Here is a 26,658-nt window from a genome sequence, read left to right as displayed (position 1 = left end):
TTAAAGGTACTCTAGTCACACCCCCTGAGTTATTGATGTCTGTCATTCACACTTTCATTGAGTGAATATATGCATGACACACAATAAATATGTTTAACAGTGAACCTGTCTATCAAAGATCATCCTGCATTGTGACATTTATTTGAATGTGGACTTTTCCATTTTTGGACATTTTACCATTTTTGAGAGATGAATGTCAAACTGAATTTGCAAATTTAAATCTGCATTTCAACTCCTCTCAGAAATTAATCACATGTAATATTCAACCATTAAAGGGGACATTTCACAAGACTTTTTTAAGATGTCAAATAAATCTTTTGTGTCCCCAGAGTATGTGAGCAAAAATGTGCTGTTTTGGATGTGTCCTTTAAAATGCAAATGAGTTGATCTCTGCACTAAATGGCAGTGTGGTGGTTGGATAGTGCAGATTATCGGGCGGTATTATCCCCTTCTGACATCACAAAGGGAGCCAAATTTCAATGACCTATTTTTCACATGCTTGCAGAGCATGGTTTACCAAAACAAATTTACTGGGTTGATCTTTCAGACATTTTCTAGGTTGATGGAAGCACTGGGGAACCAATTATAGCACTAAAACATGGAAAAAGTCAGATGTCCCCTGTAAAACTTTTTTATTAAGGACATAAAAGTGTTAATGATATAAAAGTAAATAACTATAATTTGGCATCTGAACTATTTGGGCCCCCAAAGATTATTTTTATTAGTAGTAACGTGGGTGTGGTAGATGGCCCAATGTTATATTCTTTCATAGGGCCCGAAATTGCAAGTCGCCTAGTTGCATGTCTTCCCTAAAGGTACTTTGGTTTGGCAGCTTTGACACAAACCTTACATTAGTCTAAAAAAATTAAGATAAGATATTAGATAGACAACAAAATATCAAACCGTATGACAACCGCAAACAATTTCCACCTTTGCTCACAACTTAACTACACTTTTAAAGTGCTAAAGTAGTTACTTGTGGATTATATGATGAAGTGCTTTACCATCAGAGGTGCTTTACCATATCCTACATCACATATTTTGATTTTGGACGCCTGCTCACTTTATATCTTATATCAGAATATTATATTAGTGTTAAAATCTAGTGGCAGTTGTTGGTAAAACCATTAAAAGTGTGACACAAACCTCATTTTTATGATTTTAACTTGAAATTTGTATTACAACTACTTGAGACATATTGCTTTATGTTTACATTATTGTGTGAAACATTTAAATTTTTATACTTATAAAATTAATATGTTATTGCATTATTTTTATGTATTAAAATAAAGGTAAACTGCTATAAAAAATATTTATATTTAATATTTTCACCTTCTAACACATCTGTGAAAAACCCTAAATTGTCTTCTTTAAAACAAGACCGAGATTAGGCTTCTAGCCCAAAAAATCCCAGAGAAATATTCATTTAAAGATGTAAATCACATTGTCACCAACCACTCAAACGGGATTTGCGCCACATAAGGGGTTAAAATACGCCGAACCGTGTGTCCTGTATCATGGCTCAGGGGCGTCAGTTTGTGTTGAAAAGTGGTGGGGACAAAAGATCAGAGGAAAAAACATTACAGCAGGACGGTACAAATATTGAATAACGGCGCATCAAAAATGTCGACTGCACATGTAACAGTCCCTTCAACACCAGCTCAACCGAAAAGTGCCAAAGCATATAGAAAACAGCAGCACGTTAAGTCAATGATTACAATGAAATTCATTACATATGTAAAAGAAAACACACCATAAGCACACAACGCAACATATGTGACCCTAGACCACAATAAGTCGTACACTGCAAACAATTATTTTCAAGAAAAAAAATTCTTAGTATTTTGTCTTGTTTTCAGTAAAAATATCTAAAAACTCTTAAATTAAGATGCTTTTTCTTGATGAGCAAAATGACCTAAGAAAATAAGTCTAGTTTTTAGACCAAAAATACCAAATGTAAGTGATTTTGTGCATAAAACAAGCGACAAAAATCCGCCAATGGGGTAAGCAAAAAATCTTGAACATTTTTCTTACACACTAAATTCAAAAAAATGCTTTTTTTTTGCACAAAATCACTTAAATTTGATATTTTTGGTCTAAAAACTAGATTTTTGCTCATCAAGAAAAAGCATCTTAATTTAAGAATTTTTAGATATTTTTACTGAAAACAAGAAAAAAAAACTAATACTGAGTTTCTTAGTTTTTTTTTTTCAGTAGAAATATCTAAACATTCTTAAATCAAGATGCTTTTTCTTGATGAGCAAAATGACCTAAGAAAATAATTATAATTTTTAGACAAAAACTATAAGATTTAAGTGAATTTAAACAAGCACAAATATCTGCCAATGGGGTGAGAAAATTTTGCTTTAATTAAGTGTTTAAGAAAAAAGAAATCTTATTTTTAGATTTTTTTTTCTCACCCCATTGGCAGATATTTTTGCTTGTTTTAAGCACAAATTCTCTTAAATTGTATCGTTTTGTCTAAAAACTAAACTTATTTTCTTAGGTCATTTTGCTCATCAAGAAAAAGCATTTTGATTTAAGAATTTTTTAGAAAACAAGACAAAAATACTAAGTAAGAAAGTCATTTTTGCAGTAAGTCGCACGGGTATTGCTTGATTTATCAGAACATTTTAACCAAATGCTTTCACAAAGTGGTGGGGACAAAATCAGTTATTTCAAAAAGTGGTGGGGACATGTCCCCAGCGTCCCCAGTGTAAATGACACCTATGTCATGGCTCCATGAAAGACCTTTGCAGCAAAAAAATCCGCGTGAAAATCAGTTCGGTATTCACTGAGATATTATTAATTAAATGCGCTGATACCAAAATGTCATACAGATTACACTGAGTGGAGCGGTTGACCGATCTAAGATGGCGGACGCACGGCTCGACCGCGTCAGTAGGCAGTAGCGGTCGATAGGGCGTCTACCTATATGATGTCTATGATAGAAACAGCTCCTAATGACGTATCTATGCATATTTTTCTATGTCAAGGCACATGCGGTAGGGGGCGGTCGAAGTAGCGATTATGTCTGGGAAGTGTAGTTCTCCCTTTGCTTCGTCCCATACACAATACACCTCAAAAGACTACAACAGACCGTTCTGCGCGGTACTTCCGTAAATACACGCATCAGGTTGTATGGATTCATCTAGAACAGCAACCATCTGAATACTCTTGTTCATATTTGCCAAATTTTAACTGAATGAAAATAAAGTTTAGGAGCGCGTTCGTTCATATACCAGGTAAAATAAAAATATTTTTTTGCCGAATGAATTACCGGATGTAAACATCGTACAAAGATGCGACGGAGAGCATCAGCGATATAGAGCCCTTACTGACGCAGTGATTTTAGTAACGGACTGTTTATGTTACAGCAAAATGTACAAGCTTAAGACAACTAAGCTGGCGAGTATAGGAAAATGAAACTATACATATGATTACAGGAGATTTGGGTGCCAAAACCAATGGTTTAATGATTTGAAAAGCATCTCTAGTTCTTTCCATGTGTATCATAATAAAGACTAAACTACTTTACAAAGGACCGATTTCACACTGTTGATAGAAAGAGACGTAGTGCTCCACTGCTGAACCTCACTGTGAATTTAGGCAGAGTATCTTATGCTGTACTAGTCTGTAAAACATGTTTTTTAACCCTTCAGACTTTTTGATTAAAGCAAAGGATGTCCAAGGAATCCAATGAGTCCTCTAAGGAGGACCTGGACAAGGATGAAATGGAGAATTCTGCACAACCATCAGAAGAGATGATCCGGAAGAGAATGAGAAGAAATACTCCCAGTCCTCATAGACTCACACCACAGTGTAAGGACACATCCATTTAATAATGAGAGAGGCATTTACAAATATATTTTATAATACTAACATTGAATTTAAATACAAACAGCCAGTCCACCCAAATTTGTCTCAGTGGAGGAACTTATGGAGACAGCCAAAGGAGTCACCAATATGGCACTGGCCCACGAAATAGTAACAAACAGCTCTTTTGAAGTGAAGCCTTTTGAGCCTGAAGAAGGAAGGTAAAGCAACTATTAAACTGTGACATTAATGTGATCATGTTTAATTTAAAGTAAATTATGAATATAGATACATAACATTAAAAGATTTTAAACCCTTTTTGTAAATTTAGTTTGGAGAAGTGGGTCAAAGACATAATGCACAAAGCATTCTGGGATTGCCTTGAGGCACAACTGAATGAGAATCCACCATCATACAGTCATGCTATCAGACTGGTTGGAGAAATTAAAGAGGTAACGAAAACATACTTTCTTATTATCCTAATATGATCATTTCTATAATTGTAGTCATACTCTGTATTAAAGGGACATTCCACTTTTTTTGAAAATATTCAATTTTTTTTAATCCATTCAGCCGATCTCCGGGTCTGGTGGTACCACTTTTAGCATAGCTTAGCATAATTCATTGAATCTGATTAGGCCATTAGCATCGTACTCAAAAATAACCAAAGAGTTTCAATATTTTTCCTATTTAAAACTTGACTCTTCTTTAGTTACATTGTGTACTAAGACACAACTAGTCCACTTGGTTACTTTCAATAGCAGGGGGCTATTTTCGGACACTGCATAATATCATTGCACCTGTTGCAGCCATGGTATGGCAGCAAAGTCCTTGACTATTACGCCAGAATGAGAGTATAGTTCCTAGACATATCAGCCTAGAAAATCACAACTTTTAATTTTCCGTCGGTCTTAGTACACGATGTAACTACAGAAGAGTCAAGTATAAAATAGGAAAAATATTGAAACGGTTTGGTAATTTTTGTTGGCGATGCTAGTGGTCTAATCAGATTCAATGGATTATGCTAAGCTATGCTAAAAGCGGTACCACCAGATCCAGAGATCAGCTGAATGCATTCCAAAGCGGTAAAAATTCAACGCTTCACTCTAGGAGAGCTGAAAAATTTGCCTATTTTCAAAAAAAAGTTTAGTGTTTCTTAAATATTTATTGAAAATATGCATATCACAGGCTTTTCACATAGAAACAATTATTCGTAATTTTCTTTTCACCCTGTCATACAAATGTTGACAATTCTCTCCCCAACCTTTCTCCTCAACACAAGACCCTTCTGTCTTGTCTCTTGCCAAGCCATAGTCGACTGAGAGGTCAAATTGAGGAAGTTCTGGATCTCTCATTGATCCAGCAAGAGGCTGAAAACGGTGCTCTAGACATCAGTAAAGTGGCCCTGTTTATTATCGACATGATGGCCACCTTTTGCGCACCCTGTCGTGACGAGGAGGTCAAACGGCTTCGCGAAATCACTGACGTAGTCCCCCTTTTTAAGTAAGTCACTTGCACAAAGCCTCTCAGTTGTGAAAGTCCCACAAGCTTATGTTAGAATTGGCTTTATAAGCAACATTTGTACACGTTTCAGGTCTATATTTGCAGTGCTGGACAAGATGAAGATTGACATGGCCAACTTTACTGTCGGCAGTCTGCGACCTCACCTTTTGCAGCAGTCGGTGGAATATGAGAGAAAGAAATTTCAAGAGTTCCTAGAAAAACAACCCAGTAAGTAAAATAAATCAATAATTCAGTGACCAGTCAACAAATGTTATGCAAGTAGGTTACGAGTTTTAATAAATCCAGTAATCTATCGATTTTTGCAGATGCTTTGGATTTCACAAAGAAATGGCTTCAGAGCACAGCAGATTATGTAACTAGTGGACAGGTGGAGGGTGGGGCAACAAGCACACCTAATTCTGCCCAACTCCCTCTCACTGTGCACAATCACGCTTATCTACGCCTTTTGAAATGGGACTATGATACAGAGTCATTTCCTGAGGTGATTTGATCTTAAAAGAGGAGAGCCTGCTCAATAAGAACATCATTTCTTATCGTTATTTTTTAATAGAAAATAAGCATTTCCTTTTCTCTCTCTTGTATGGTCAAAGACGGTTCTCATGGATCAGTGCCGATTTCAGGAGATGCAACTGGAACTTGAGCAGCTGGCACTGGTGGCATCGGTACTCCTCATAGTGTATAACAGTGCTGGGGAGGCCATTTCTGGACTTCCAGGCCTCATGGACCGATTAAAGAAAACCATTAAGATACTAGTAGCAGAAATGCACACGCCGTAAGTATAAACAACCTATGAAATTCCTGAAGAATGCCGTTTTCTTTTTATGTGTAGACAATTGTTATTAAAAGGAAGTTTGGGCAGGAAAAATTCAATGTGATGCTTCAGCCCCATTTATATTAAATAGCCAGAGAGCTTTAAAAATATAATGGCAATAGACATTTTTATTCTAGAGAGCATTTGTTTGGACTAACAGTTATAAGGGTCAATTTTTTAAAATAAGTTATGAAAGCTGAATAAATAAGCTTTCATTTATGTTTTTTTTTTAATGACAATATTTGGTCAAGATACAACTATTTAAAAATCTGAGGGTCTAAATATTGAGAAAATTGCCTTTCAAAGTTGTCCAAATGAAGTCCTTAAAAGAAAACACCACCATTTTTCAATATTTGACTATGTTCTTACAACTTAGACAAATTAATAGATACCTATCATATTTTTAATGCATGCACCTAAACTTTGAACAGCGCGTCGTGAATGTGTTAGCATTTAGCCTAGCCCCATTCATTCCTCAGGATCCAATCAGGGATTAATTTAAAGGCCACCAAACACTTCCATTTTTCCCTATTTAAAGACTGTTACATGAGTATTTACACGAGTAAGTATGGTGGCACTAAATAAAATGTGGCAATTTTTTAACGGATAAAAAATGAGAACTATATTGTATTGCGGAAGAGCATTTAATTCGCACCACTTCAAAAACAGTGGTGTTTTCCTTTAACAACACATATAACTAATGATAAATACATTTTTATATATTTATGGTAGGAAATATACAAAATATCTTTAAAGAATATAATCTTTTCTTAATATCCTAATGATTTTTGGAAAAAATGTTGACCCATCCAATGAATTTTTGGCTATTGCTATAAATATACGTGTACTACTTAAGACTGGTTTGTGGTCCAGAGTCACATTTGTGTAATAATGCAAGGTAACTCATCAATATTATCAGTCCAGTTCCTCAGAAGAATGAGTCTTTAAATGCATAAACCTGCTAAAAGTATCTTTTTAAAGTACTTCTTGTTTTAATAACCATGTGTTTTTAATGGCATAAATTAATTCTCTTTTGTTCTTCTCATAGGTCCTTCAAAGATGATGAAGCCTTTGCCACCATTGGAGAAAAGATGTGTTTGGAGCTGAGAGAATGCCTGTCTCAACATGGCTTTTCGCCATTTTCCACAGGCCGCGAGAGCACTTTGAAAGGCCAAATTATAGCTGCTAAGTCTGCAGACAACCCCATCCGTAAGGTCATTGGTAAGCACACCCTTCATAACATTAGGATGAAGAGTGAACTCAGGAAACCAATAAAAATATTCAGCAGAGTTCTAATCTAAAGTTCTGTTCTTTGAAATAGACTCCCGGATCCACACTTACCTTTTGGGGTTCCTGGAGTCAAGCACCAACAAGAGTGCCCCAGTCCTCCCTGGAGGTCTGGGACCCATCAGCAAAGAATTAGAAGAGATTGGTGTTAAGCTAAGACGGTTGGTAACCTTCAACAAGCTTGTTTATTCTCCATTCTACCAAAAGATCCTCCAAGAAGTTCTGGCACAAGGGGAAAGAGCAGATGTTTAAATGCCACACCTGAAATATGGCTTTCACGTTCTATCTACTGTAGCTAAATGCACGTAAAAGTGTTAAGAAAATAGTTTATTAACCCTTCAAAGCTCACATGCTAGCACCTTTAACAAAGGGTTTATGTCATAGACTCCTCTCATTGTGTTATACAGTATCAGGGAATATTTATGAATGTATTAAGACATGAGATTTGCCTAAATGTTAAAATCCCCTTGTTAAGTTGTTGCATTGAACTGCTTCCAAGTCCAACCAATCTCAAATGAAAGGAAAAAACACGCTTATATACACTCATATCAGAATGCAAAACTACCAAAAAACTCAAGTGTGCCCATAACAAATCTGAGATGACCAGACATGGACTCATGGCCATGAATTTGTAATATATTCATATATTGTTATATATTAAAGGGATAGTTCACCCAAAAAGGAAAATTTTCTCACTCTCATGTTGTTACAAATCTGTATAAATTTCTTTGTTCTGATGAACAGGAAGAAAGATATTTTGAAAAATGTTTGTTATCAAACCGATCGTGAGCCCAATTCACTCCCAAAGTAGAAAATTTTGTCATCATTTACTCACTCTCATGTAGTTACAAACTTGTATAAATTTCTTTGTTTTGATGACCAGAAAGGAAGATATTTTGAGGAATGTTTGAAACCAAACCGATCAAAGCGAATTGATTTCCATAGTAGGAAAAATAATACTATGGAAGTGAGTGGGGCTTATGAATGGTTTGGTTTCAAACATTCCTCAAAATATCTTCCTTTCTGGTCATCAGAACAAAGAAATTAATACAAGTTTGCAACAAAATGAGAGTGAGTAAATGATAACAGAATTTTCATTTTTGGGTGAACTATCCCTTTAACAAGCTGATATGGCAAGGACTGCTGATAGCTAGAACACTATATTGAATTATAAAAGAGGTGAACCTAACAAATACTATTATTGTGTGTGTGATTAAATATTTAAATGGTTTATTGAGTTTTACTAAAGATTTACATTCAACTTTTTTTAGTGGTTTTAGACATTTCTGCCATTTCTCAACCCTTGTATTGAGGTTTCTGGCCCATTTTGTTACACTTTGCTTTGAGGTGAGGGAAAAGATTGGTGCCTTAGTTTGTGCAATGCCACTTAAAATATGTGCACATTATTAATTTTCCTATTTAAGAATTTGTTTTTAACCATCTAATTATTCTCATGTTGAACACTAAGCATGGTCTTTTTAAAGGATTTGTGATGTTTCTGTCAATGCTGAGCATGTTTTACAACAGACACATTTGTTTTACAAGCACTTCTCTTTGTTTTTAACTAATGATTTGTCTCTTATTGATGCAGTATCACTAATGGTTATTTTAAAGGGAATGCTATTAATAAAAAACAACTTGTGTGAAGAAAACATTTATTACTCTATTTGACTGGTTTAATTGATACGTAATTCGCTTGCCACAAACTTTTGATTATAATGTTAAATGTGTATTTATCAGAAGCATCCACATGATCATAAAATTATTTATCTGTCATCATTGAAGAATAATTTTCTTTCCATGTTTATTGCAAAGGTATTGTGTGCTACTTATAATAACCATTGCAGCTTTTAAATAAACATGTCAGCTGTACTTGCCTGTTTTGCATCCAACCGCTTGTAAGTTTACACCATCCTACTGAATGTGTCTTGTGTTTAAGATTTTGTGTTGTGCAAAATATATTGTAATATTCACTTTAGGTTGTTTTTTTAATACTAAACATATTTCATTTACAGATTAGCTTTTATGGCAGCACTAGTTAATGCAATAGTCAACATACAACATATGTTTATTTGATACATGAAAAATACTGTAGTATACTTTAGTATAATAAAGTACAACTGTAGTTAAATGCCTAGATACTAGTGTTTTTTAACTTTACAATAAATATGAATGTATACCACAGTATTTGCTGCAGCTTATAATACTACAGTAGCCTATACAATTAACAGCGAAGTAATTACTATAATAAAGTATACTTACTACAGTGTATTTCATGATGTTTTTTGTCATGTTAGTTTATTATGCATAAACCAATTTTTATAGATACATTTGAAAAAAATTATAGTAAATGATAACATTAACAATATTAATAAATGCTGTAGAAGCATTGTTAACTAATTACAACAAATACAACTTAATGCTAACGTGTTACCTTTTCTTTTTTATTAATTAATGCATTCTTTATAATATATTGTTTATTCATTGATTTTAAGTTATACTCATACAAAAATGACGTAACTTTTAATTTTAAAAACCAAACTCCACCAGACGGGGACACTATTCAACTCCACTTTTATGCGGGTGTGTCTTCTCAATGCTCGTTCACTCTCCGGCCCTGTGAGTGGCGGTAACGCGCACCAAGTTCTGACGAATTCGGCTGAACCACACAGGAAGAAACGGCGCGAGAGCGTTCTCGAGCGCTCAGCTGAGAGAGAGCTCGAGCGAGTTAAGCTGATAGAGTTAGTCCGTCACCGTCAGAAGGAAACGAAGCAGGGGGATATAAACATCCTCGAAATGACGACAAAAACCTTCCTTGATCGAAGCGGATATTCGTAACTCAACCCTGGACCCAGTTCGGTACCCGTGCATGGCTTAGTAGGCGAGTTATGCGCACTTGAAAATGAGGGAGCTTGTGTTTTTTTCTCCCTCTTCGTCCAGCGAGAGGACAAGATGGCAGCGCGAGCGCGTCGAGCATGCAGCGGGTGCGAATTAAGCCCGAACATGTTCACTAAAGACCCGCAGTCTCACCACAGCTGCTGTCTGTGAAGGTAAGATCGATTTAATCTAGTAGTACAGGTTTAAATATGCGCATTTTATGCGGTAGTAAATAGATTAATTTACGATCGACTTCGGGCGAGTGATCGCGAGCTTGTAGTTGTGGCAAAAAGTTGCCACGCCACACCATAAACTTGACTAACTTACAGCGTTTCGCAAGGTGAGTTATTTGTGTTGATAGATGATGTGTATGTTTTGAGATTAAAATCCATGAAGGTGCTCATGCACCAAGTTTTTAATGTTTATATATGATTGTTACGCATGCGAAACCTGCAATGTTTACTTAAATCTTGCTGTTTAAATTTATATTGAACTATCCCACAGAAGTACAGTTTTTTATAAAAAGTTGATTTCTAAATTATCGGTGTAAGATGTGAAATGCCTGTTTCAAAATGGGTGTTCCGTGTAAACTTAACAGCCTTTGATCTTATCAATACAAACAAGTGACACGCAAGTTGCTTAACCCATCTGAAAAGTCCAGGCTTTGTAATCGGTTAGCAGCTGACTTGTGGGTTTTTTTGCAACTAGACAATGTACTGGTAAGTTAGTGGTAAAAACTAGTAACACTTTTTTTAACTTTAGTCAGCTAACATATATAACTGAGCATTATTAAGCGTTGTTAATGTTTACAAATGCAGTTGTTTATTTTAGTCTGTTGTGTGTGAAGTAATGTTACCTCTTGTTTTGATTAAAAAAAATGTGGGTAATGTTGAAATTAATATTAACTAAGATTAGTAAATGCTGTAGAAAGATTTTTCGTTCATGTTAACTAATGTTAACAAATGAAACTTTATTGTAGTTATAACTTTATAAACTTTACATTTCCAGTCTACACATGAACACCACTCAATTCATGTAAAAAATAATTGAGAAATAATTGTTCTTTTCCACCACAAAAAGCAGATAAAGTCTGTCGAAAGTTTTATAAATAGATAACAATGTAGTAAAGCATCGCTGATGGACGTTTACTATCATACTGCAGATCAAGTTAATCATTGTTACTATTACCTTACATCAACTGTAAATGTGTGCCTATCAACGTTAAAGAATTTAACTCCCTATCATTTCCTGCCATTAAACTTTTATAGCCCAAACAGTTGCGCTATCAACAGGTGTTACCCTGAGATATCTCTCCCCTAACCCCATTAGGTCTTGACATGGGGAAAGGTCAGTTGCCACCTGCTAATAGCAGAAGGTAGTAGCATTAAAACGTAGTACAGACCCTTGCAACCCGACACCATGGCTGGTCCTCCTTGCTTCAAAAAGATTAGCTACTATAGAAAAGTGATCATAAAAACAGACCTCCAGATGGGACTGTCTTTTTTAAGCTGATGAGGGTCTCTATTTTCAAACATTGATTTAAGCTTTATTTGCTTAGACATTTTAACATTTTACAGGAATAGTCCTACACAAATATGTGACTAATACCAGAATGTGTTTTTTTTTTTTAGTCGCAAGGTGCAGTAAAACGAATAGTGTTTTTTTATAACTCGCTTATGAAAGCAAAGTCCATCAAACATGCAAGTACAACAACTCAAAAACAGCAAGCTAAACATGTCACAAGTGTCACAAATTCTTGTGATTCATATGATGTACACCATTTTTTAAGATACAATTAACACAGCAGGTGAAATTTGTGTTCTTTTTTGCCTTTTTCAGGAATGCTAACAACAAAGTACAATGTTTGCATCACTTGTTTTTGTTAAAAAAATGTCCTGCTGGATGTGCCTTTTAAGTACTAGATTTGGCTTAGATTTTTTAAACCCTAAAGTTAACAAATTATTGTCTACCAGAGTGTCACTCCTTTCTTTTATATAAAATATAGCAGATTTATCTGTATGTGGGAGAGGTAGCGTATGTGGGAGTGTTTGCTGCCACACCTGTCCTCGTGTCTGAACTTGTGCCATATGTTTTGCCAGTATAAGTAGACTGCCTCCTATGAAACTAAGACGACTAATCCTCATTGGTGAACTGTCTGTCTCGCGGTCTGTCTGTCTGTCTGTATTTGCTAAAACACAATGTTTTATGCCCTTTTTTAAAGTTTATGATACCTTTTTTTGTTGAGAGCTTAGTGTAACATCAATAAGGTCTTTGTTTTAAGTTTTATTAGGCTTGTATTTAGCACCTCAGCAAGTGTTTTGCTCATCAATCCTCGTAAATGAAAAGGAAATTGCATGTTTGACCCTCATATATCACGTCAAATATACAGTAATTGGATTTTTTGTGAATAACATCATGTATATTGTAATCTTACAAATGCAAAAATAACTTTTGTTCTCCTTGCTTATAGGTATGGCCTCACAGGTTACGGTCTGCCCACCACATGTTTTTCAACCCCAGACAAGTGCCTTTTGCAGAGCGAAGAAAATTGATCCCAGCACCTGTGTTTACCATGAAAAGATCCCTCGCACTTACGTGGTTGGTGTGAATCTAGGCATCGCACACCCTACGGATATTATTCCCTTATCGAGAATTGAAGAGCTGACCGTTGGGAAACCCTGTGTTTCAAGTGACTTCTCAATAAAGACTGAACCCTCTTCAGCTCCCCTTGGAAGGGCTTCCTTGCCATACAAAGGTGTGGAATCGGAGTATTTTTTCAGTGAGCCCGCAACAGTTAAAGAAGAAAGTGGAGACAGTGGCCAAAACAGCCATAGTAGTAGTAGAAGTAGTGCTCTGGGAGGAGCGAGCGACAGCGAGGAAAGGAAAGGCGGTTTGAATTCGGTCGACGGAACCCAAAAATGTGGGTTTAAATGCGAAGGTGAGGAGCTTAAGAACGGCAAGAGCATCATGCAGATAGTAGAGGAGCATTCGACTCTACCTGCCATGTTGCAAACAAACGTCGGGAGCACGACCGCAGTGGGCGTGGCTCCGCCCGAGCAGAATGGAACGCGGACGGGAGCCGTAAGCGGGACGGGCGACGGTGACTATCAGTTGGTGCAACACGAGGTGCTGTGTTCAATGAAGCACACTTACGAAGTGTTGGAATTCTTGGGCCGTGGTACGTTTGGTCAGGTGGTCAAATGTTGGAAAAGGGGCACGAATGAGATCGTGGCGGTGAAAATACTCAAGAACCACCCGTCGTATGCGCGCCAGGGCCAGATCGAGGTCAGCATCTTGGCCCGACTGAGCGGCGAGAACGCTGAGGAGCATAACCTGGTGCGGGCCTTCGAGTGCTTTCAGCACAGGAACCACACCTGTCTGGTTTTCGAAATGCTGGAGCAGAACCTGTATGACTTCCTCAAGCAGAACAAGTTCAGTCCGTTGCCACTCAAGGTGATTAGGCCCGTGTTGCAACAGGTGGCCATGGCACTGAAGAAGCTCAAAAGCTTGGGCCTGATCCATGCAGATCTTAAACCGGAGAACATTATGTTGGTAGATCCTGCAAGACAACCCTTTCGTGTAAAAGTGATTGACTTTGGCTCTGCCAGCCACGTCTCCAAAGCTGTGTGTTCGACGTACTTGCAGTCCCGCTATTACAGGTAATAGTTTATTTTACCACATTTTTGTATTGTGTCATGTCAACTATGGCCAGATTGAGAGAGTTTTGGGACAGTGGATCTTGGGGGTTTGTTTAATGCTTCGCAATCTTTAGCCATTTCCAATGCATTTCTCATAGAAGAGGAAGTTAAACAGAGGAAGCTTTACAGGGACTCACTTCCTGCAAGGACAATTATGTAATGCTTTCTATAGCTTTTTTGAAAGTTCGATGGCAAGCTTACTTTCTTTGTTGCAGTGTGCATCTGCATTAACCACCACCAATCTACACCCACTTTATGTAACTCAGCTGAGCAATCGTTTCTGTGTGCAAAAACGTATGACGCACAACTTTTTGTCCATTGACTGGTTTGGTTTGCCTCTTGTCTGCATTTTGTCTCTAATGGGGTCAGACCAAACCACGATGGCTGTACTTTTTGTCTTTGTGGTTGGCCGTTCTTTAGGAAGAATGCGGTTTTCGTGATACATGGGTCATGGAAAAACATGGAAGGGCTCTTAAATTAGAAGTTTCCAGATGTTTGTGTTTTTCCTCTGTCAAGCTTCATTTTCGAGTTTTTTTGTTACACTAAATGATCCCCCCACCCAGACTGCAAAATACACGTTATCTGTACAGCTGTGATAAATTGCACCCTTCCTTCCATTTAATGAGTATGTGAATAGGTATTGAGATTATAGGATTTTACAGCAGGCAGTACAGTCGGTCTTTGTAAGTGTGCACACTTTGCGGTAAAGCTAACAGTGAACTAGATAAAGAGGAACTAGGCGCTAGTTTAAATGGAGCTTTAGAACTGTTTGTACTTTGGCACTGCCTTGCATTACCACAGTTTGATGCCTGCAACTGCGTGCACTTGCGTCCTATGCAGGTGGCACATGTGAATGCGTCGCTTTGCATGGGAATAAGATGCATTGAGGGTTGAGTCTGTTTTTGTCTGCAGAGTTGAAAGAAGTGTGATAACAGATGTTTTTATAGACCGTTATGAATAATCATCTCATCTCACTTTGTTTCTCAGGATTTTTGTTGGCTTTTTAATGCAACACTTTAGAAATGGTTACGTAAATGCTGAAGATTTCGACTGCAAATACTGATAAAATCAAATGCACATGCAACGTACTTGCTGTGTAATTATTTTCTTGAGTGGCTTGGAAAGGCAGATTGTTGTTGCTATTGTAACTAGTTATTAGTCATATTATCAGGACGATGAATAAGGTGTTTTATGAAGTACACGTTTCATTTCAAAAACAAGCCTTTTGACTGAATTGTTGATCATAATATTTTATTAATGCACCTTTGCACGTAAGCCAAGTCATCTTTTTGTACCCAATCCAAATGTTTTTGCATATGGTGCTGCATTCTTCATTAAAGACCATGTGTTTTGGATAGCCTTGCATCTGAAGCGTAACAAAGTTTTGGTTTTAAAAGCGAGTAAAAATAACAGTTTGTTGTCCATCTTTCCTCATGATCAACGCCATGGCTTTTTTCAGCACAATTCTGGTTCACACAATTTTAGGGCGTATCTCCTTGTGTTCATAGTCACCATGGTATGTGAGGTTGTCATGACAAGTATTCAGTTTTGTATGTGCAGAGTAGGCTGCGTAGGGCACGTTTCATGAAGTGAACTAGAAAATGACATCTGTTTTTTCAGTTTGCACCTGTTTACAAATGGTTAATCTTTGTTCAATGTTTTAAATATAGCACTTTTGTGTTACAAGTAAATGATCTTATTAATGTGTATTGGCACATTTTTTGGCATCTTAGACCATTTCTGTATCAGGCTACAAAACTTATCTTTCTAGTTCACTGGCATTAAATATCACACATATGTTTTCTTGCTAAACTAAACTATCACGAAACCGTATTGAAATGCCTTTGGTGCAACATGGACGTAGATACTACCGTCATAATAGTTGTAGTAGAAGTTGTCCCTAGCAGTTACTATGATACCCTAGTGTGCCTTTGGCTCATTAATTATTCATTGTGTGGCTGAGGTCAGCGTGTGTCAAGTTACACGAAAAGTGAGGTGCCTTCTTGAGTTTCAAGTCGCGACAATAGTGCGTTTTCTGTTGTTTGGCTTCCTTGATGTTATTCAGCCTATTGTGTGTTTTTTTTTTTTTTTGCCTTGGCTGAGTTAGGAATTTTTCCCTCCCCAACTTAAAAAGTTATTTAAAGTGGTGAATGTCAAGCGTCTGTCCTTGTTTGATTTGAATATCTGCCATGTCTAATTAGATTTCCCAAATTATATTTATATACGTTTGTTGTGTCGCAAATGTTCCTATTAGGCGTTCTGATGTTTCCATACTTGGCTCTGTGTTTTGAAACTGGCTACTTAGCTAGCAACAAGATAGTGTTATCATAAGATTGGAAACCGTTAAAACCCTTGTAAAACTGATATACACAGACCTTTTGCATAACAAGCTGTTTGCATTTAACAGAAGGTTGAGTGACGGGCCCAAGTCTGGCTGGCCTGAATGGACTCTGTGTGCTGTTCAAAACTAAACAGTCTGTACTCTGCACTGTAAGTCCTGGGGCAGGTGAAAGAGTCCAAAAACCTCACCCACTGTGCGGTTTCAAGGGCCACGGTTTTGCTGAATTAGCATACTTCTTGATGCCCACTTTCGTGTGTAAAGGAACATTTTGGTTTACCCTGTAAATTTCAACTTTGTTATTCCTGGACTGTAGCGGCCAGTCAAGAAGGTAGCTTAATTCTAGCTTTATACTTTTGTAATTTAATACTTTGATGTTATTTTGTATATTTGGTATAATACAATGCATTTGCATGGTTTATGGTTAAAAAACACATTATTTTCCACATACTGTACATTTTTGTAGCTCCAAATTTCCCTGTTTTCCTGAAACGCACGGATTTTGTACAAAACTGTCCCTGATTGGCCAGCTAACCTGTATGTTGTGATTGGCCTGAATACATCAGCCGGAAATGTGACACTCTTTACCATGTTTGAAAGATTCGGACACAATGCAATGCTAACAGGAGTTAACCCACAGGCTGTAAAGTTCAAGCGGGAGGAATTATGATAATGTCAGTCTTCTCTACATCACCAATCCCAGAAAGTAAACTGTTGCCTAGAATCCGTGTGTTTGTTGTGGTCCAAGAAAAGAGATTTATGTTGGAGACAATAACTCGTGTCATTGTTTACTTTGGGATATGTATCTTTTGCATATTGTTAACATGAACTAATACACACTTACACTTAAACTTGTGAACCGGACCATTGGTGATCTTTAAGCGAGGTCCTGTCCATCTGCGGCATAAGGAATGACCATTAGTTTGTGCATCTGTTCTCTATCACTGGTTTTTGGATCATGTGAATTTTTGAGCAGAATGAAGAAGACCCAATTGGCTCGATTCCTGGTCTAATGAGCATAGCCGAAAGGTTTGATCGTATGATTTACTGCGCTATAATGCACATCTTGCTGTTCGTGTTGCCCAGTTCCTTTGATGCAGTGATCATGTGTTGCAAACTCCTTGCGGCATTAGTTGCTCCGTCAGGTTTCGTTGACCGCAACCCTCACAAGGTTTCAAAAGCGACTTGACCCCCAACCAGATGGTAGTTACTGAACCCTCACAAGACTGTTCTGAATAGAGGCTTCATTCAGGGTTAATGTTCCTAGTCTATCCTCATTCGTGTTGTTTAGTCACTTTAGGAGACTGGGTCAGGCTTGAAATTAAGCCCCCTCACGTGATTGGTATCAGGGTGATGTTACGTCATGTGAACTGTCTAGTATTTATTTGGATGCTTTTAGAAAGGTCAGTGGAATATAGTTTGATGTAATTTTTGTGCTTCGACAATTGGGGACAGTGATAGAAACTTTGTTTTGTGTTGCAGCTGCATTTTAAGAGGCTGGAATCAGTTTGATCTTTTGTAAGTCGTACTTGATGTGCATTATAATCTGTATATCAGCCACATGAAGATGAAACCCAGCATCCTGTAACAGCTTGCTGCTGCTCGACTTTTTGATTAGGAACAGGATAGATTACAGGTGTGAAGCTTTATACCTTCGTTGGAACATAGAGTTTGATTTACATGTCATCTGGTTTAGGGCTGTCATTTCATCTGTGGAGGCTCCAGGCTCACTTCCCACATTTAACGGTATACTTCGCCTAACAATAAGAGTTCATGTGATCGATTACACCCATGCACGGTTTTTTAATGAAATATGTTTGATAATCTCCTTATAAGATTATTGGACTGGAATCAGGGAGTGGAAACTAAAGTCTGCTGATTTGCTCATTGGATGTAAAGCTGAATCCTTTACACTAGTCTCCTAAAGAACATCTCGACTAAATCAATACCTCATTATATAGCCATTTATGGTCTGCCTTCCTCAGATCATCAGGCTCCTGTAGGGGATTGTTTGTCTGCCTGGTCTAATGTACATTGAGGCCGGCCAGACCGTCTGCATTTCTCAGCATTTCCGTCGGGAGCCCAAACGAGTTTTGAAAAGGCTTTGTTTATTACTTTGGCGCTGCAGTCTCACAACACTTCATGCAAACAACACTTCTGTCTCTGAAGCACTCAAGTAGGCCTAAGTCTTGTTAAATGTCTGTGGGAACATTGTACGTTATTGCACGGCAAAATATTATTGTAGCTTAGTTACGTATTTTGCAGCTTCGTATTCGCCCGTTCCCAAGCCTGCTGGTGATAATCTGTTTTTACCTCAGGAATGCCTAGCTTGCATAAAAATGTTTGTTTTGTACAATAAACTCTATACTTGGTTCTGGAAGTAGTTCTGGCTACCAGGTTTCACTGTGTCCATGTGTTTGCATTGTATGATCCGTTTCTAATACTGCAGAGCGGCGCACAAGCTAGGATTAAGCTATGAATGGTATGCTGTACCCTATGGGCGTTAGCTTTGTAAAGTGACACGCTGGAGAAAAAATTAGATTGTTTTTTTGTATTTGACGATGTTATGACTAGAAACCGGAATGGAGACACTTTGTTTTTTGTTAATGCTTTTACTTGCACAGAAAATGATCTAGATAGATTTTTTTATTTCAAAGACCTGTTCTGTGTAAATTATAGGTGTTGTTTGACAGATCTAAAACTGAATGCTAATAAAGGTGTTGTTTGACTGATTTTTTTTGTCGATAACTGCATTTCTTGTTACCTTGCATGCAAGATTAAGTGCGTTGGTCAGTTATTAAAAACTCTTGACAGGCGAACCCAAACTTTTAAATTCCATACCAATCCCTACGGTACATGATGTCATAACGGGCATTGTATTACTCAACTAAAGTTACCTTTCAGATTGTGAGCTCTCAGCAAAGGGACCTGTGATGCTTGTTTTTTATGCAGAGGGACACATGGAAAAGTTTTGGATGGCTCTAAGAGGGCGTTTACACAAGTGTTTTCAACTAAATATGAAAAACATTGTATTTTTTGGCCGTTCGTTTACACGACAAACGCATTTTGCGTGCCTGAAATTGCAAAGTTTTGTAAAATGGGGTTCAAAGTGCAATTTTCTTGAAAATGACGCTGTTACCATCTCTGTGTAAACTACTAAGACACATGCCTGACCTAACCTTAGAAAGTACAAGTGGTTACATTTTTTTTGCTGTGCACGTACAGTACATGTGTACTATTTTGATGACAGAATCTGCGTCCCGTGTACTGTACAAGGAATAGGGCTGGGATGATTCATCTATATCCATATTAATGTCTTATTATATTATCAGTCTGATATCAGTTTTGAATCGCTAAGGCAAGATTCAAAAGGCACAGCTCTTTCATGTATTATGGCTCTTTGATCAGTAGGAAGGCCTTATCAATTAAAATCAATGAGTTTGAGTCTTTAATAACATGCCTTTGAAAAAGCAACACTCGTCAAACATAAACATTATAAATATTCATTATTATCATGAAAATACCTGAAAAGGTTTAACGAGAATGCGATATAAATATTTTTTTTTCTTGGAGCTGCGTGTGTTAATGCTACTTCTTCTGTGGCGCATATTGAGTTTCTGCACAGGAGCACCCTCTAGTTTTTGGATATAGCAGTATTTCACAGTAAAATCATTGAGAAGCATTGCAAGCAGAATCACACAATTTATCGTCCCAGCCATAAAGCAGACCCTCGCGTATGCATAAACATTGAAGCTTTAATGCTACGTTTACACCAACCGTGTTTCAGGCGTCAAAATCGCGTCTACCGTACCTAGTTTGCCGCTTGAACAGTTTGAATGCATTCGTGCGTGTAGAGGGAAGTAGACGTGCGGAAAAAGCAAGCATTTGACGCGTGTCGGAGGCAAACGCTGCTTCTTGTGGGGGGGGCAAGTGCTATGCGGTTGTCTGTTTGCAAGATGACTGATGTTGATTGTGCATTTATAGAGAGAGTTACCAGTTTGTATTTGGTAACCTTACTATTATTTGGTAACCATACTATAAACGGCACGGGTCGATAAACATCAAAAGTGACATGTGTATTTACAACTTACCAGGTTGCCCAATGTCCTCACTGACACTCATCCAAGCGAGGTCCTTTTAATTCCTATCTCTATAGAAATAAGAACTTGTGTCGTATAGCTCCTGGTGACTGCTTACGGACAATATTAAACCTTCATGCTGAATGAGTGACTCTGGGCGAGGCTGCAGCCACAGCAGCAAGCAGGTTCCTGATTGGTTAACGCGGGGCGAAATTCCGCCAAAGTTTAAATTTTTCCACTTGGGCATCAGCCGCAAATTCGTGTGAACCGCAAAATGCAAAAAAAAGCATTTTGTAGTTTTTCGTTAAAATTCATGTGAACGTGTATCCGTTTAACAGCGTTAACAAACTTTTCAGTTTTTAATACATCACGTAAATGTGCCTTAAGTGGACGTCCATCCGAATAACTGCTTGCTGCACAAGTACCATATTTTCTGCACTATAAGGCACACCGGATTATAAGGCGCACCTTCAATTAATGACCTATTTTAGAACTGTTTTCATATATAGGGCGCACCGGATTATAACGTGCATAGAATAGAAATATACTGCAGTCAAACAAAATACGGTAGATTAGATGAGCAGTGTTCGGGTGGGATTTGTTTTTACGAAAAGGTCTCTGACTGGATTGTGAACCGAAGGGGGGAGGTGAAAAACCCAATGACCCGAGTCTTCTTTCTTGTTCTCTACTCACAAAGGCCTCAGTTACAGAAAGACTTTTGCTTTTGCTCCAGGCACATGTGGATCATCTGCTCTGGCTGCATGCTCTTATTTTGGTCTCCCCCAGCATTTGAAATTGTGCCAGATAGTCTGATCTATATACTTTCAATCTAAACTTAATTGGTGGGTTAAACAAGATGGTTTTAAAGAAGCTCTGTATAATTAGGCCTTTTTTGTTCACCTCTCAGATGCAGTCTTGGTTTTGAAAACAGCTAGATGGTGTGAAAATATAAAAACAAAAAATATGCAAGCAAGTTAAAAACCCTAGAAAGACACCACTGATCGGATGGGGGTGGATTTATTAAACTTTCACACACGCTGTCTGTTTGTGGTCAGAGGCTACTGACAAGGGCTGTAACACAGCTTATCTTCCTAATCTCAAGTCCCCCAACACATTTCAACGTCTTTCTTTATATACCGAGGTGAAATCTCATTCCGAGTGGCACTCTCCAGACGACGTGCCGTTTGCTTGTTTTCTGAACAGCTGCGTAGATCTGCTGGCCTTCAGAGAGGTTATTGTGTGGTCAGGCATCGCTGTCCCGGTAGCCGGATAGGCAGTGGGGGCAGCAGGATTTTCAGCTGAAGCTCAGAATGAACCAGATGACACGGACTCCCCCTTCCCACCCCACTAACCTCACAGGAAATAACTGTTGGATAGGGGTTCAAAATTAGACTGGGTTTTAAAAAACATTGACTTGTTGGCTTTTACGGATTCATAACAGTACTATAAAAGTTGGCTACTGTTGACACAGGGTTCCCACGGGTCCTTAATATCCTTGAAAGTTTGTGAATCTGGGGGAAAAAATTCAAGGCCCCAAGAAATTTTTGAAAATCTACATGCATAGATACAGGTCATTGAAAGTGCTTGAATCTATTTTATGCAAATCCATATTATTCCCTGTGTAGTGTAGGATAATATCATAATTCTAGACTTGTTAAGCACACATGCTAAACTATTCGCTTTAAATGCTTATACCTTCTGTATGCGAATGTTGATTCATACCAAAATGCTTTTTGGCATAGTTGTGTTTGACACATGAAAACTCTGGTCTCTTGTTAAGGATATAACTGTTGTGCCTTGAGAAGGGAATGAGACGCTGCGTCTCCCTTGCCATACTTCCTGTGTCCCTGTAATGCCGTCTTTGGCAATATTTCAGATAGCGATATACTTCCTGGCTCCCGCGTCACCTGTCTTTGTCGTTAAGCCTCACGATTGGTTGAATTTGATATACACATTCAGACGCACTTACCCCTGGATGCGTCCCCAAAGTGTCACCACAGTGAAGCTGTGCGGGTTCCCTTGAAAGGGAACTGTAACAATGTATCTTAAAAGGTAACACATGTAACCTTGTTCTCACTTGTAATGTGGCCCCACATTTAGTCCTTAAATTATTTGAGGGTATTGGACCTGGAAAGTCCTTGAAAGGTCCTTGAATTTGAAGTTAACTAAGGTGTGGGAACCCTGTAACATTAATGGTACATTCCCCAGACAATTCCCATGGTTCTGTAGCTTTAAGATACATTTTTTGCATGTCATTTTGTTTTTATGGATATTAAACTCAATTGTTATGACTGCAATGTAAAATGCAGTATTTAAATTAACCCTAATGTTCCGGTAAAAAAAAAAATTATTTTCTCCTTTTAATTTATGGTTGAAATATGACCCATGCATTTTTTTTTTTCGGGAGATTAACATGGTTAGTTAATTATAATTTAACAGTTGTTGGCATTTATCATCAAAGGACAGTGCATAATAAAACATCACCACTTCAATATTTTCTCAATAACTCAAGTTACGCATTAGCATGTGCATGTTTTATGAAATTAGAAATATGACAACCACACTATTTGATTTAATTTATTTTGTATGCTGTATAAGGTATTGGCTGTTTGTTATACATTAGAAGGTAAATAAGCACTGTGAAATCTAATTTTGCCTCAAGGTAAAAAGCTTTAATGTTTTAAGCCTTGAACCTAATCAAACATAATGCAATGGTGTAAGTCGTCTAACAGTAACTCATTGTTTGAGGTGCGGTGTTGGGAAGTCCAGACCTGCTGTGTTATGTCATCATTCTTTCTGACCTGATTTTGGTAACTTCCCCTGATTCTTTCACCTGAAATCATATTTCCTGCTGACTGTGGGTTGCTGGGAAAGTTCTGTATAACCACAGTGGTATAAATGCAAAGAAGCAGACAGAAGGTCATGTCTATTTTTTGAGAGTACTTCTGTCCTCACTTCACATACATTCATGTTTTTGTGTGTGTTGCGTCGGTTGTTACATTAGTAACTGTTAAGCAAAGATCATTGGGGAAATAGTTTCATGAAATGTGGCTTTGTCAAGTTTATGGCCAGATTGCTACACTTCCCTTTTAAAAGTTTTCTCTTAACCTTATTTGGCATCACAGTCAACATGCATCCATTGCTTCATTAATGATATGATACCTAGGGATGCACTTTTTTCGTTGCTGATCTACTTTTAATACCAGGATTCCGAGTATTAGCTAGTATCATTTAAAGTCTCCCTGTTGTCGATAATTTTATCACTTAAAACTCATCTTTGAGCGTCATCATAGCAGGTTTTTCTTGTAACGGTAATTTCTACATGCTTTAAAACAGCCCGAATGTGATCATTTAGTGTATGCATACACTGTAAAAAATCCAACTTTAAAATGTTCATTCAACAAAGAACATTAAGTAACTTGAACAAAGATTTCTTTGTTGAAGGGCGTCAATTGATTATTTTGTGTTCACTGAATGAAAAGAACATAATCATTCAGCTAACAAATATTATTTTGTTGACTGGACTTAGATGTATAAGTTTTTGTCCAATTCGTTTACCCAACTTGCCAACCTGAGTAATCTGAACAAGCAATTTAAAAAAAACAATGGTCGGAATGGTTCCCAGCATGCATTGCGACATGTTCACTTCTTTGGTTAATATTTACTAAAAAAGATGACTGTTTTAATGTTTGCTGGATTTATTTATGTTGTTATGTTGTTAATGTTAGTTATATGTTGTATTTAGAGTAATTTTTAAAGAATGATGTTTGTTCATTGTTACCATGATTGAGAAGTGTGTGTTCAGTGTAGAGGGCAGCACAATGAGTTGACGCGCATCATTGTTGCCTCACAGCAAAAAGGTCTCTGGTTTAAGTCAGACAAAGACTTTGTTTATGAGACCTTTCTGTGTACACTTCCACAGTCCAAAACATGTAGATTAGTTCAATTTGGATATACTAAATTACTCTTTACCCAACTTAGCCACTAGTTGAGTAAACATAGAAATTTGCTTATTACCTAATCAGTTTAAGTTGGTTCAACTTATTTGTGTAAGTTGACATTACTCAGTAAATTGAGTTAGATGAACTACATCATCAAAGAGTTGAGTAAACTCAAAAAAGCTGTGCAGCAAGTTGCCTTGAAAATTTAAGTTAAGTCAACTTTTTATTTTTTACAGTGTATCTATGAATGTGCAAATTAGTCTTTGCTTCAACTCAATTGCACAACTTAGACCCTATATGCAGTATATGAATATGCAATTTATTTTAATTTCTGTAGTTTCAGACAACTGCGAAGACTGGTTTCACAATACATACGTTAGCTGTGCAATGTTTTTAGCGCTGATGTTAAAAGGTTAGACGTGAGTTCAGCACGTATGAGTTGAAATGTGATTATGTGATTGGTTACTTGTGTGTGACGTCTTTGAAAAACTCAAATAGTATGGATAAAATGCTCAGCAGTGGGGTTGAATGATAATTTTGCACATAGTTTGTCTTAAAGCATTTTAACGCACCACATAGATGTACAAACAACAATAAAAACTTGATTTTCACCACAGTGGGACTTCAAAATGATTTTCAAGTTTCAAGATTGTCTGCGTTCTTAACGGGTAATTAATCAAGGCAGTGTTCAAGACGACATATGATGGGTACATTTGACCAAATAAATAGGTTAAATATATTTTCCTTAATTGCACAAAACTATTGCGGTAAAAAAGGCAAAAAATTATGTTTATTCACAGAATGATGCACTTATATTTGCACTTACTCTTATGCGCATCCCAGACACAGAATAATGTAACTTTAATATTGTGCATGAAAACATTTATAGTGCCTTTTTATAATACTTTTGGCACTTTTCTATTGCATAGTACCCCACGGTTTGGGTCAGGTCAGCTAACCTCACTTTGGCTTGGTTGGCTTTTCCATCGAGTTTAGTAACACTTTGGAGTGGGATGGATTATAGGCATGTCGTTATATTTGCGTTGCCTACTGCTGTGACATCATACAAGTGAGATGTACCCCATTGTACATTCCCATACATTCATTTATTTCTCAGTCTGCCATAAAATTAAAATTGACCACCACAAATAGATGTTTGCACATCACTTTTATCACTACCTCTGTCTCACATGACAGTTTCTGTACAAACACCCGTGGCGTCAGTCGACGCGCTCCGCTGAGCCTTATTTAAGTTGCATTTAAGCATATATGCGAACGTGCCTGTCGTGAACCGCCACAAACTGGAAGTCTGGAACAAAATGGTATAGTGTTCCTGATTCTCAACGGTGGGTGTTTTTCATTACCAAAAATGAGTTTGGGAACTTCTAGCAGAGCACAGATGACAACATGTTTGCTTGAGACGGCACAAGCTGGCACTAAGGTAATGCTAATTTTTTACATTATAGTGATGAAGCTGGTAGTGACGATTCTCTCAGACCAATCAGGTATCTACAGTGTTTTCGCGTCACGTTTTGGTATCAGCTCAGGTTGCTTGGAACCCTTACTGAGGTGGTACTAAAAAAGTATTGAGCTTTTTGCACCCAGTGAAAAAGTGAGCTGATCCAAACCAAACCGTGGGGTACTATGCAATGGAAAAGCTTCATTTGTCTTTTAAATATCTTGATAGTAACTACCACACTTACGCACTGTATCTGATGTGGATCGGACCCATTGTATCGCCGAACCCTAATAATACCACGCCTCTTCTGTGTGTCTGTATGTCTGCAGTGATTTTAAGATAGGTCCCCTGTCTCTTAGCTAGTTGTCACTGGTCTCTCTCTACCCCCTCTCACCCCCCTGTGTGGCAGGGTATCAAAACTAATACCCTTTTGTCCTTTTGCCCCCTGCTATTGAATTACCCCCTGCGCAGCTGGACTGTGTGGTATTATGTTTACCTTGTGTTAGCTTTTGGATTTAAAACCCCTTCCCGATAGCTATGCGGGAGATTTATTGGGGTTTAGTACCTAAGATCTTGCACCAAGTATAGAGCACAGTGTTTGTTTTTTGTCACGGTGCCAAGCATACTCGTGTTTATTCGGTCAACCAAGCCGCACTGTTTCCAAGGCAAAAAATAGCATCTCATGCAAGAGAGATTTTTATAGCAGCCCTTCTCAAAACAGTAGTAGTTTCATTAAAGCAACAGCAAAACAGTAAATCTGTGCTATTTTTTACATCACTGTGTGAAATGCATAACGTGTCATTCTGAGTCAGCGCATGAGTTAATCAT

General features: G+C 37.6%; 2 protein-coding genes across 6 annotated transcripts in view; both read left to right on the top strand.

Annotated features, from left to right (window-relative positions):
• Positions 1–3,107: 3,107 nt before the first annotated feature.
• Positions 3,108–9,411, top strand: tcp11l1 (t-complex 11, testis-specific-like 1). Of its 3 annotated transcripts, none has more exons than XM_073813303.1 (10): positions 3,108–3,245; positions 3,678–3,822; positions 3,905–4,037; positions 4,148–4,268; positions 5,099–5,319; positions 5,411–5,547; positions 5,646–5,821; positions 5,931–6,112; positions 7,200–7,372; positions 7,473–9,411. In XM_073813303.1, the coding sequence occupies exons 2-10, from the start codon at positions 3,684–3,686 to the stop codon at positions 7,688–7,690; spliced, it is 1,500 nt and encodes a 499-aa protein (XP_073669404.1). In that variant the 5' UTR covers positions 3,108–3,245; positions 3,678–3,683; the 3' UTR covers positions 7,691–9,411. The 3 variants fall into 3 exon arrangements, with proteins under 3 accessions (XP_073669404.1, XP_065129640.2, XP_065129641.2); XM_065273568.2 differs by having other exon boundaries at positions 3,663–3,822; XM_065273569.2 differs by lacking the exon at positions 3,108–3,245 and adding an exon at positions 3,316–3,408 and having other exon boundaries at positions 3,663–3,822.
• A 699-nt stretch (positions 9,412–10,110) lies between these two features.
• The window catches only part of hipk3a (homeodomain interacting protein kinase 3a), a 37,367-nt gene continuing 20,819 nt past the window's right edge, over positions 10,111–26,658 (top strand). The window contains exons 1-2 of one of the 3 annotated variants that reach the window (XM_065291681.1): positions 10,111–10,488; positions 12,786–13,974. In XM_065291681.1, coding sequence (XP_065147753.1) covers positions 12,788–13,974 — 1,187 coding nt within the window. In that variant the 5' untranslated portion in view covers positions 10,111–10,488; positions 12,786–12,787. The remainder of the gene's footprint in view (positions 10,489–12,785; positions 13,975–26,658) is intronic. The other 2 variants (XM_065291680.2, XM_065291682.1) reach the window with 2 other exon arrangements.

Source organism: Paramisgurnus dabryanus, chromosome 23, assembly GCF_030506205.2.
Source record: "Paramisgurnus dabryanus chromosome 23, PD_genome_1.1, whole genome shotgun sequence".
Classification (NCBI taxonomy): Eukaryota; Metazoa; Chordata; class Actinopteri; order Cypriniformes; family Cobitidae; genus Paramisgurnus; species Paramisgurnus dabryanus.
Note: the sequence above shows the minus strand (reverse complement) of the source record. Positions and strands in the feature narration are given on the sequence as shown.

Bases quoted from the DNA above. Each gene is read 5' to 3' on its own strand.
- tcp11l1 (XM_073813303.1), top strand. From the start codon at position 3,684: ATGTCCAAGGAATCCAATGAGTCCTCTAAGGAGGACCTGGACAAGGAT. The intron at 5,548-5,645 runs GTAAGTAAAATA...CGATTTTTGCAG, and splicing joins GTTCCTAGAAAAACAACCCA to ATGCTTTGGATTTCACAAAG. The intron at 6,113-7,199 runs GTAAGTATAAAC...TTCTTCTCATAG, and splicing joins GTAGCAGAAATGCACACGCC to GTCCTTCAAAGATGATGAAG.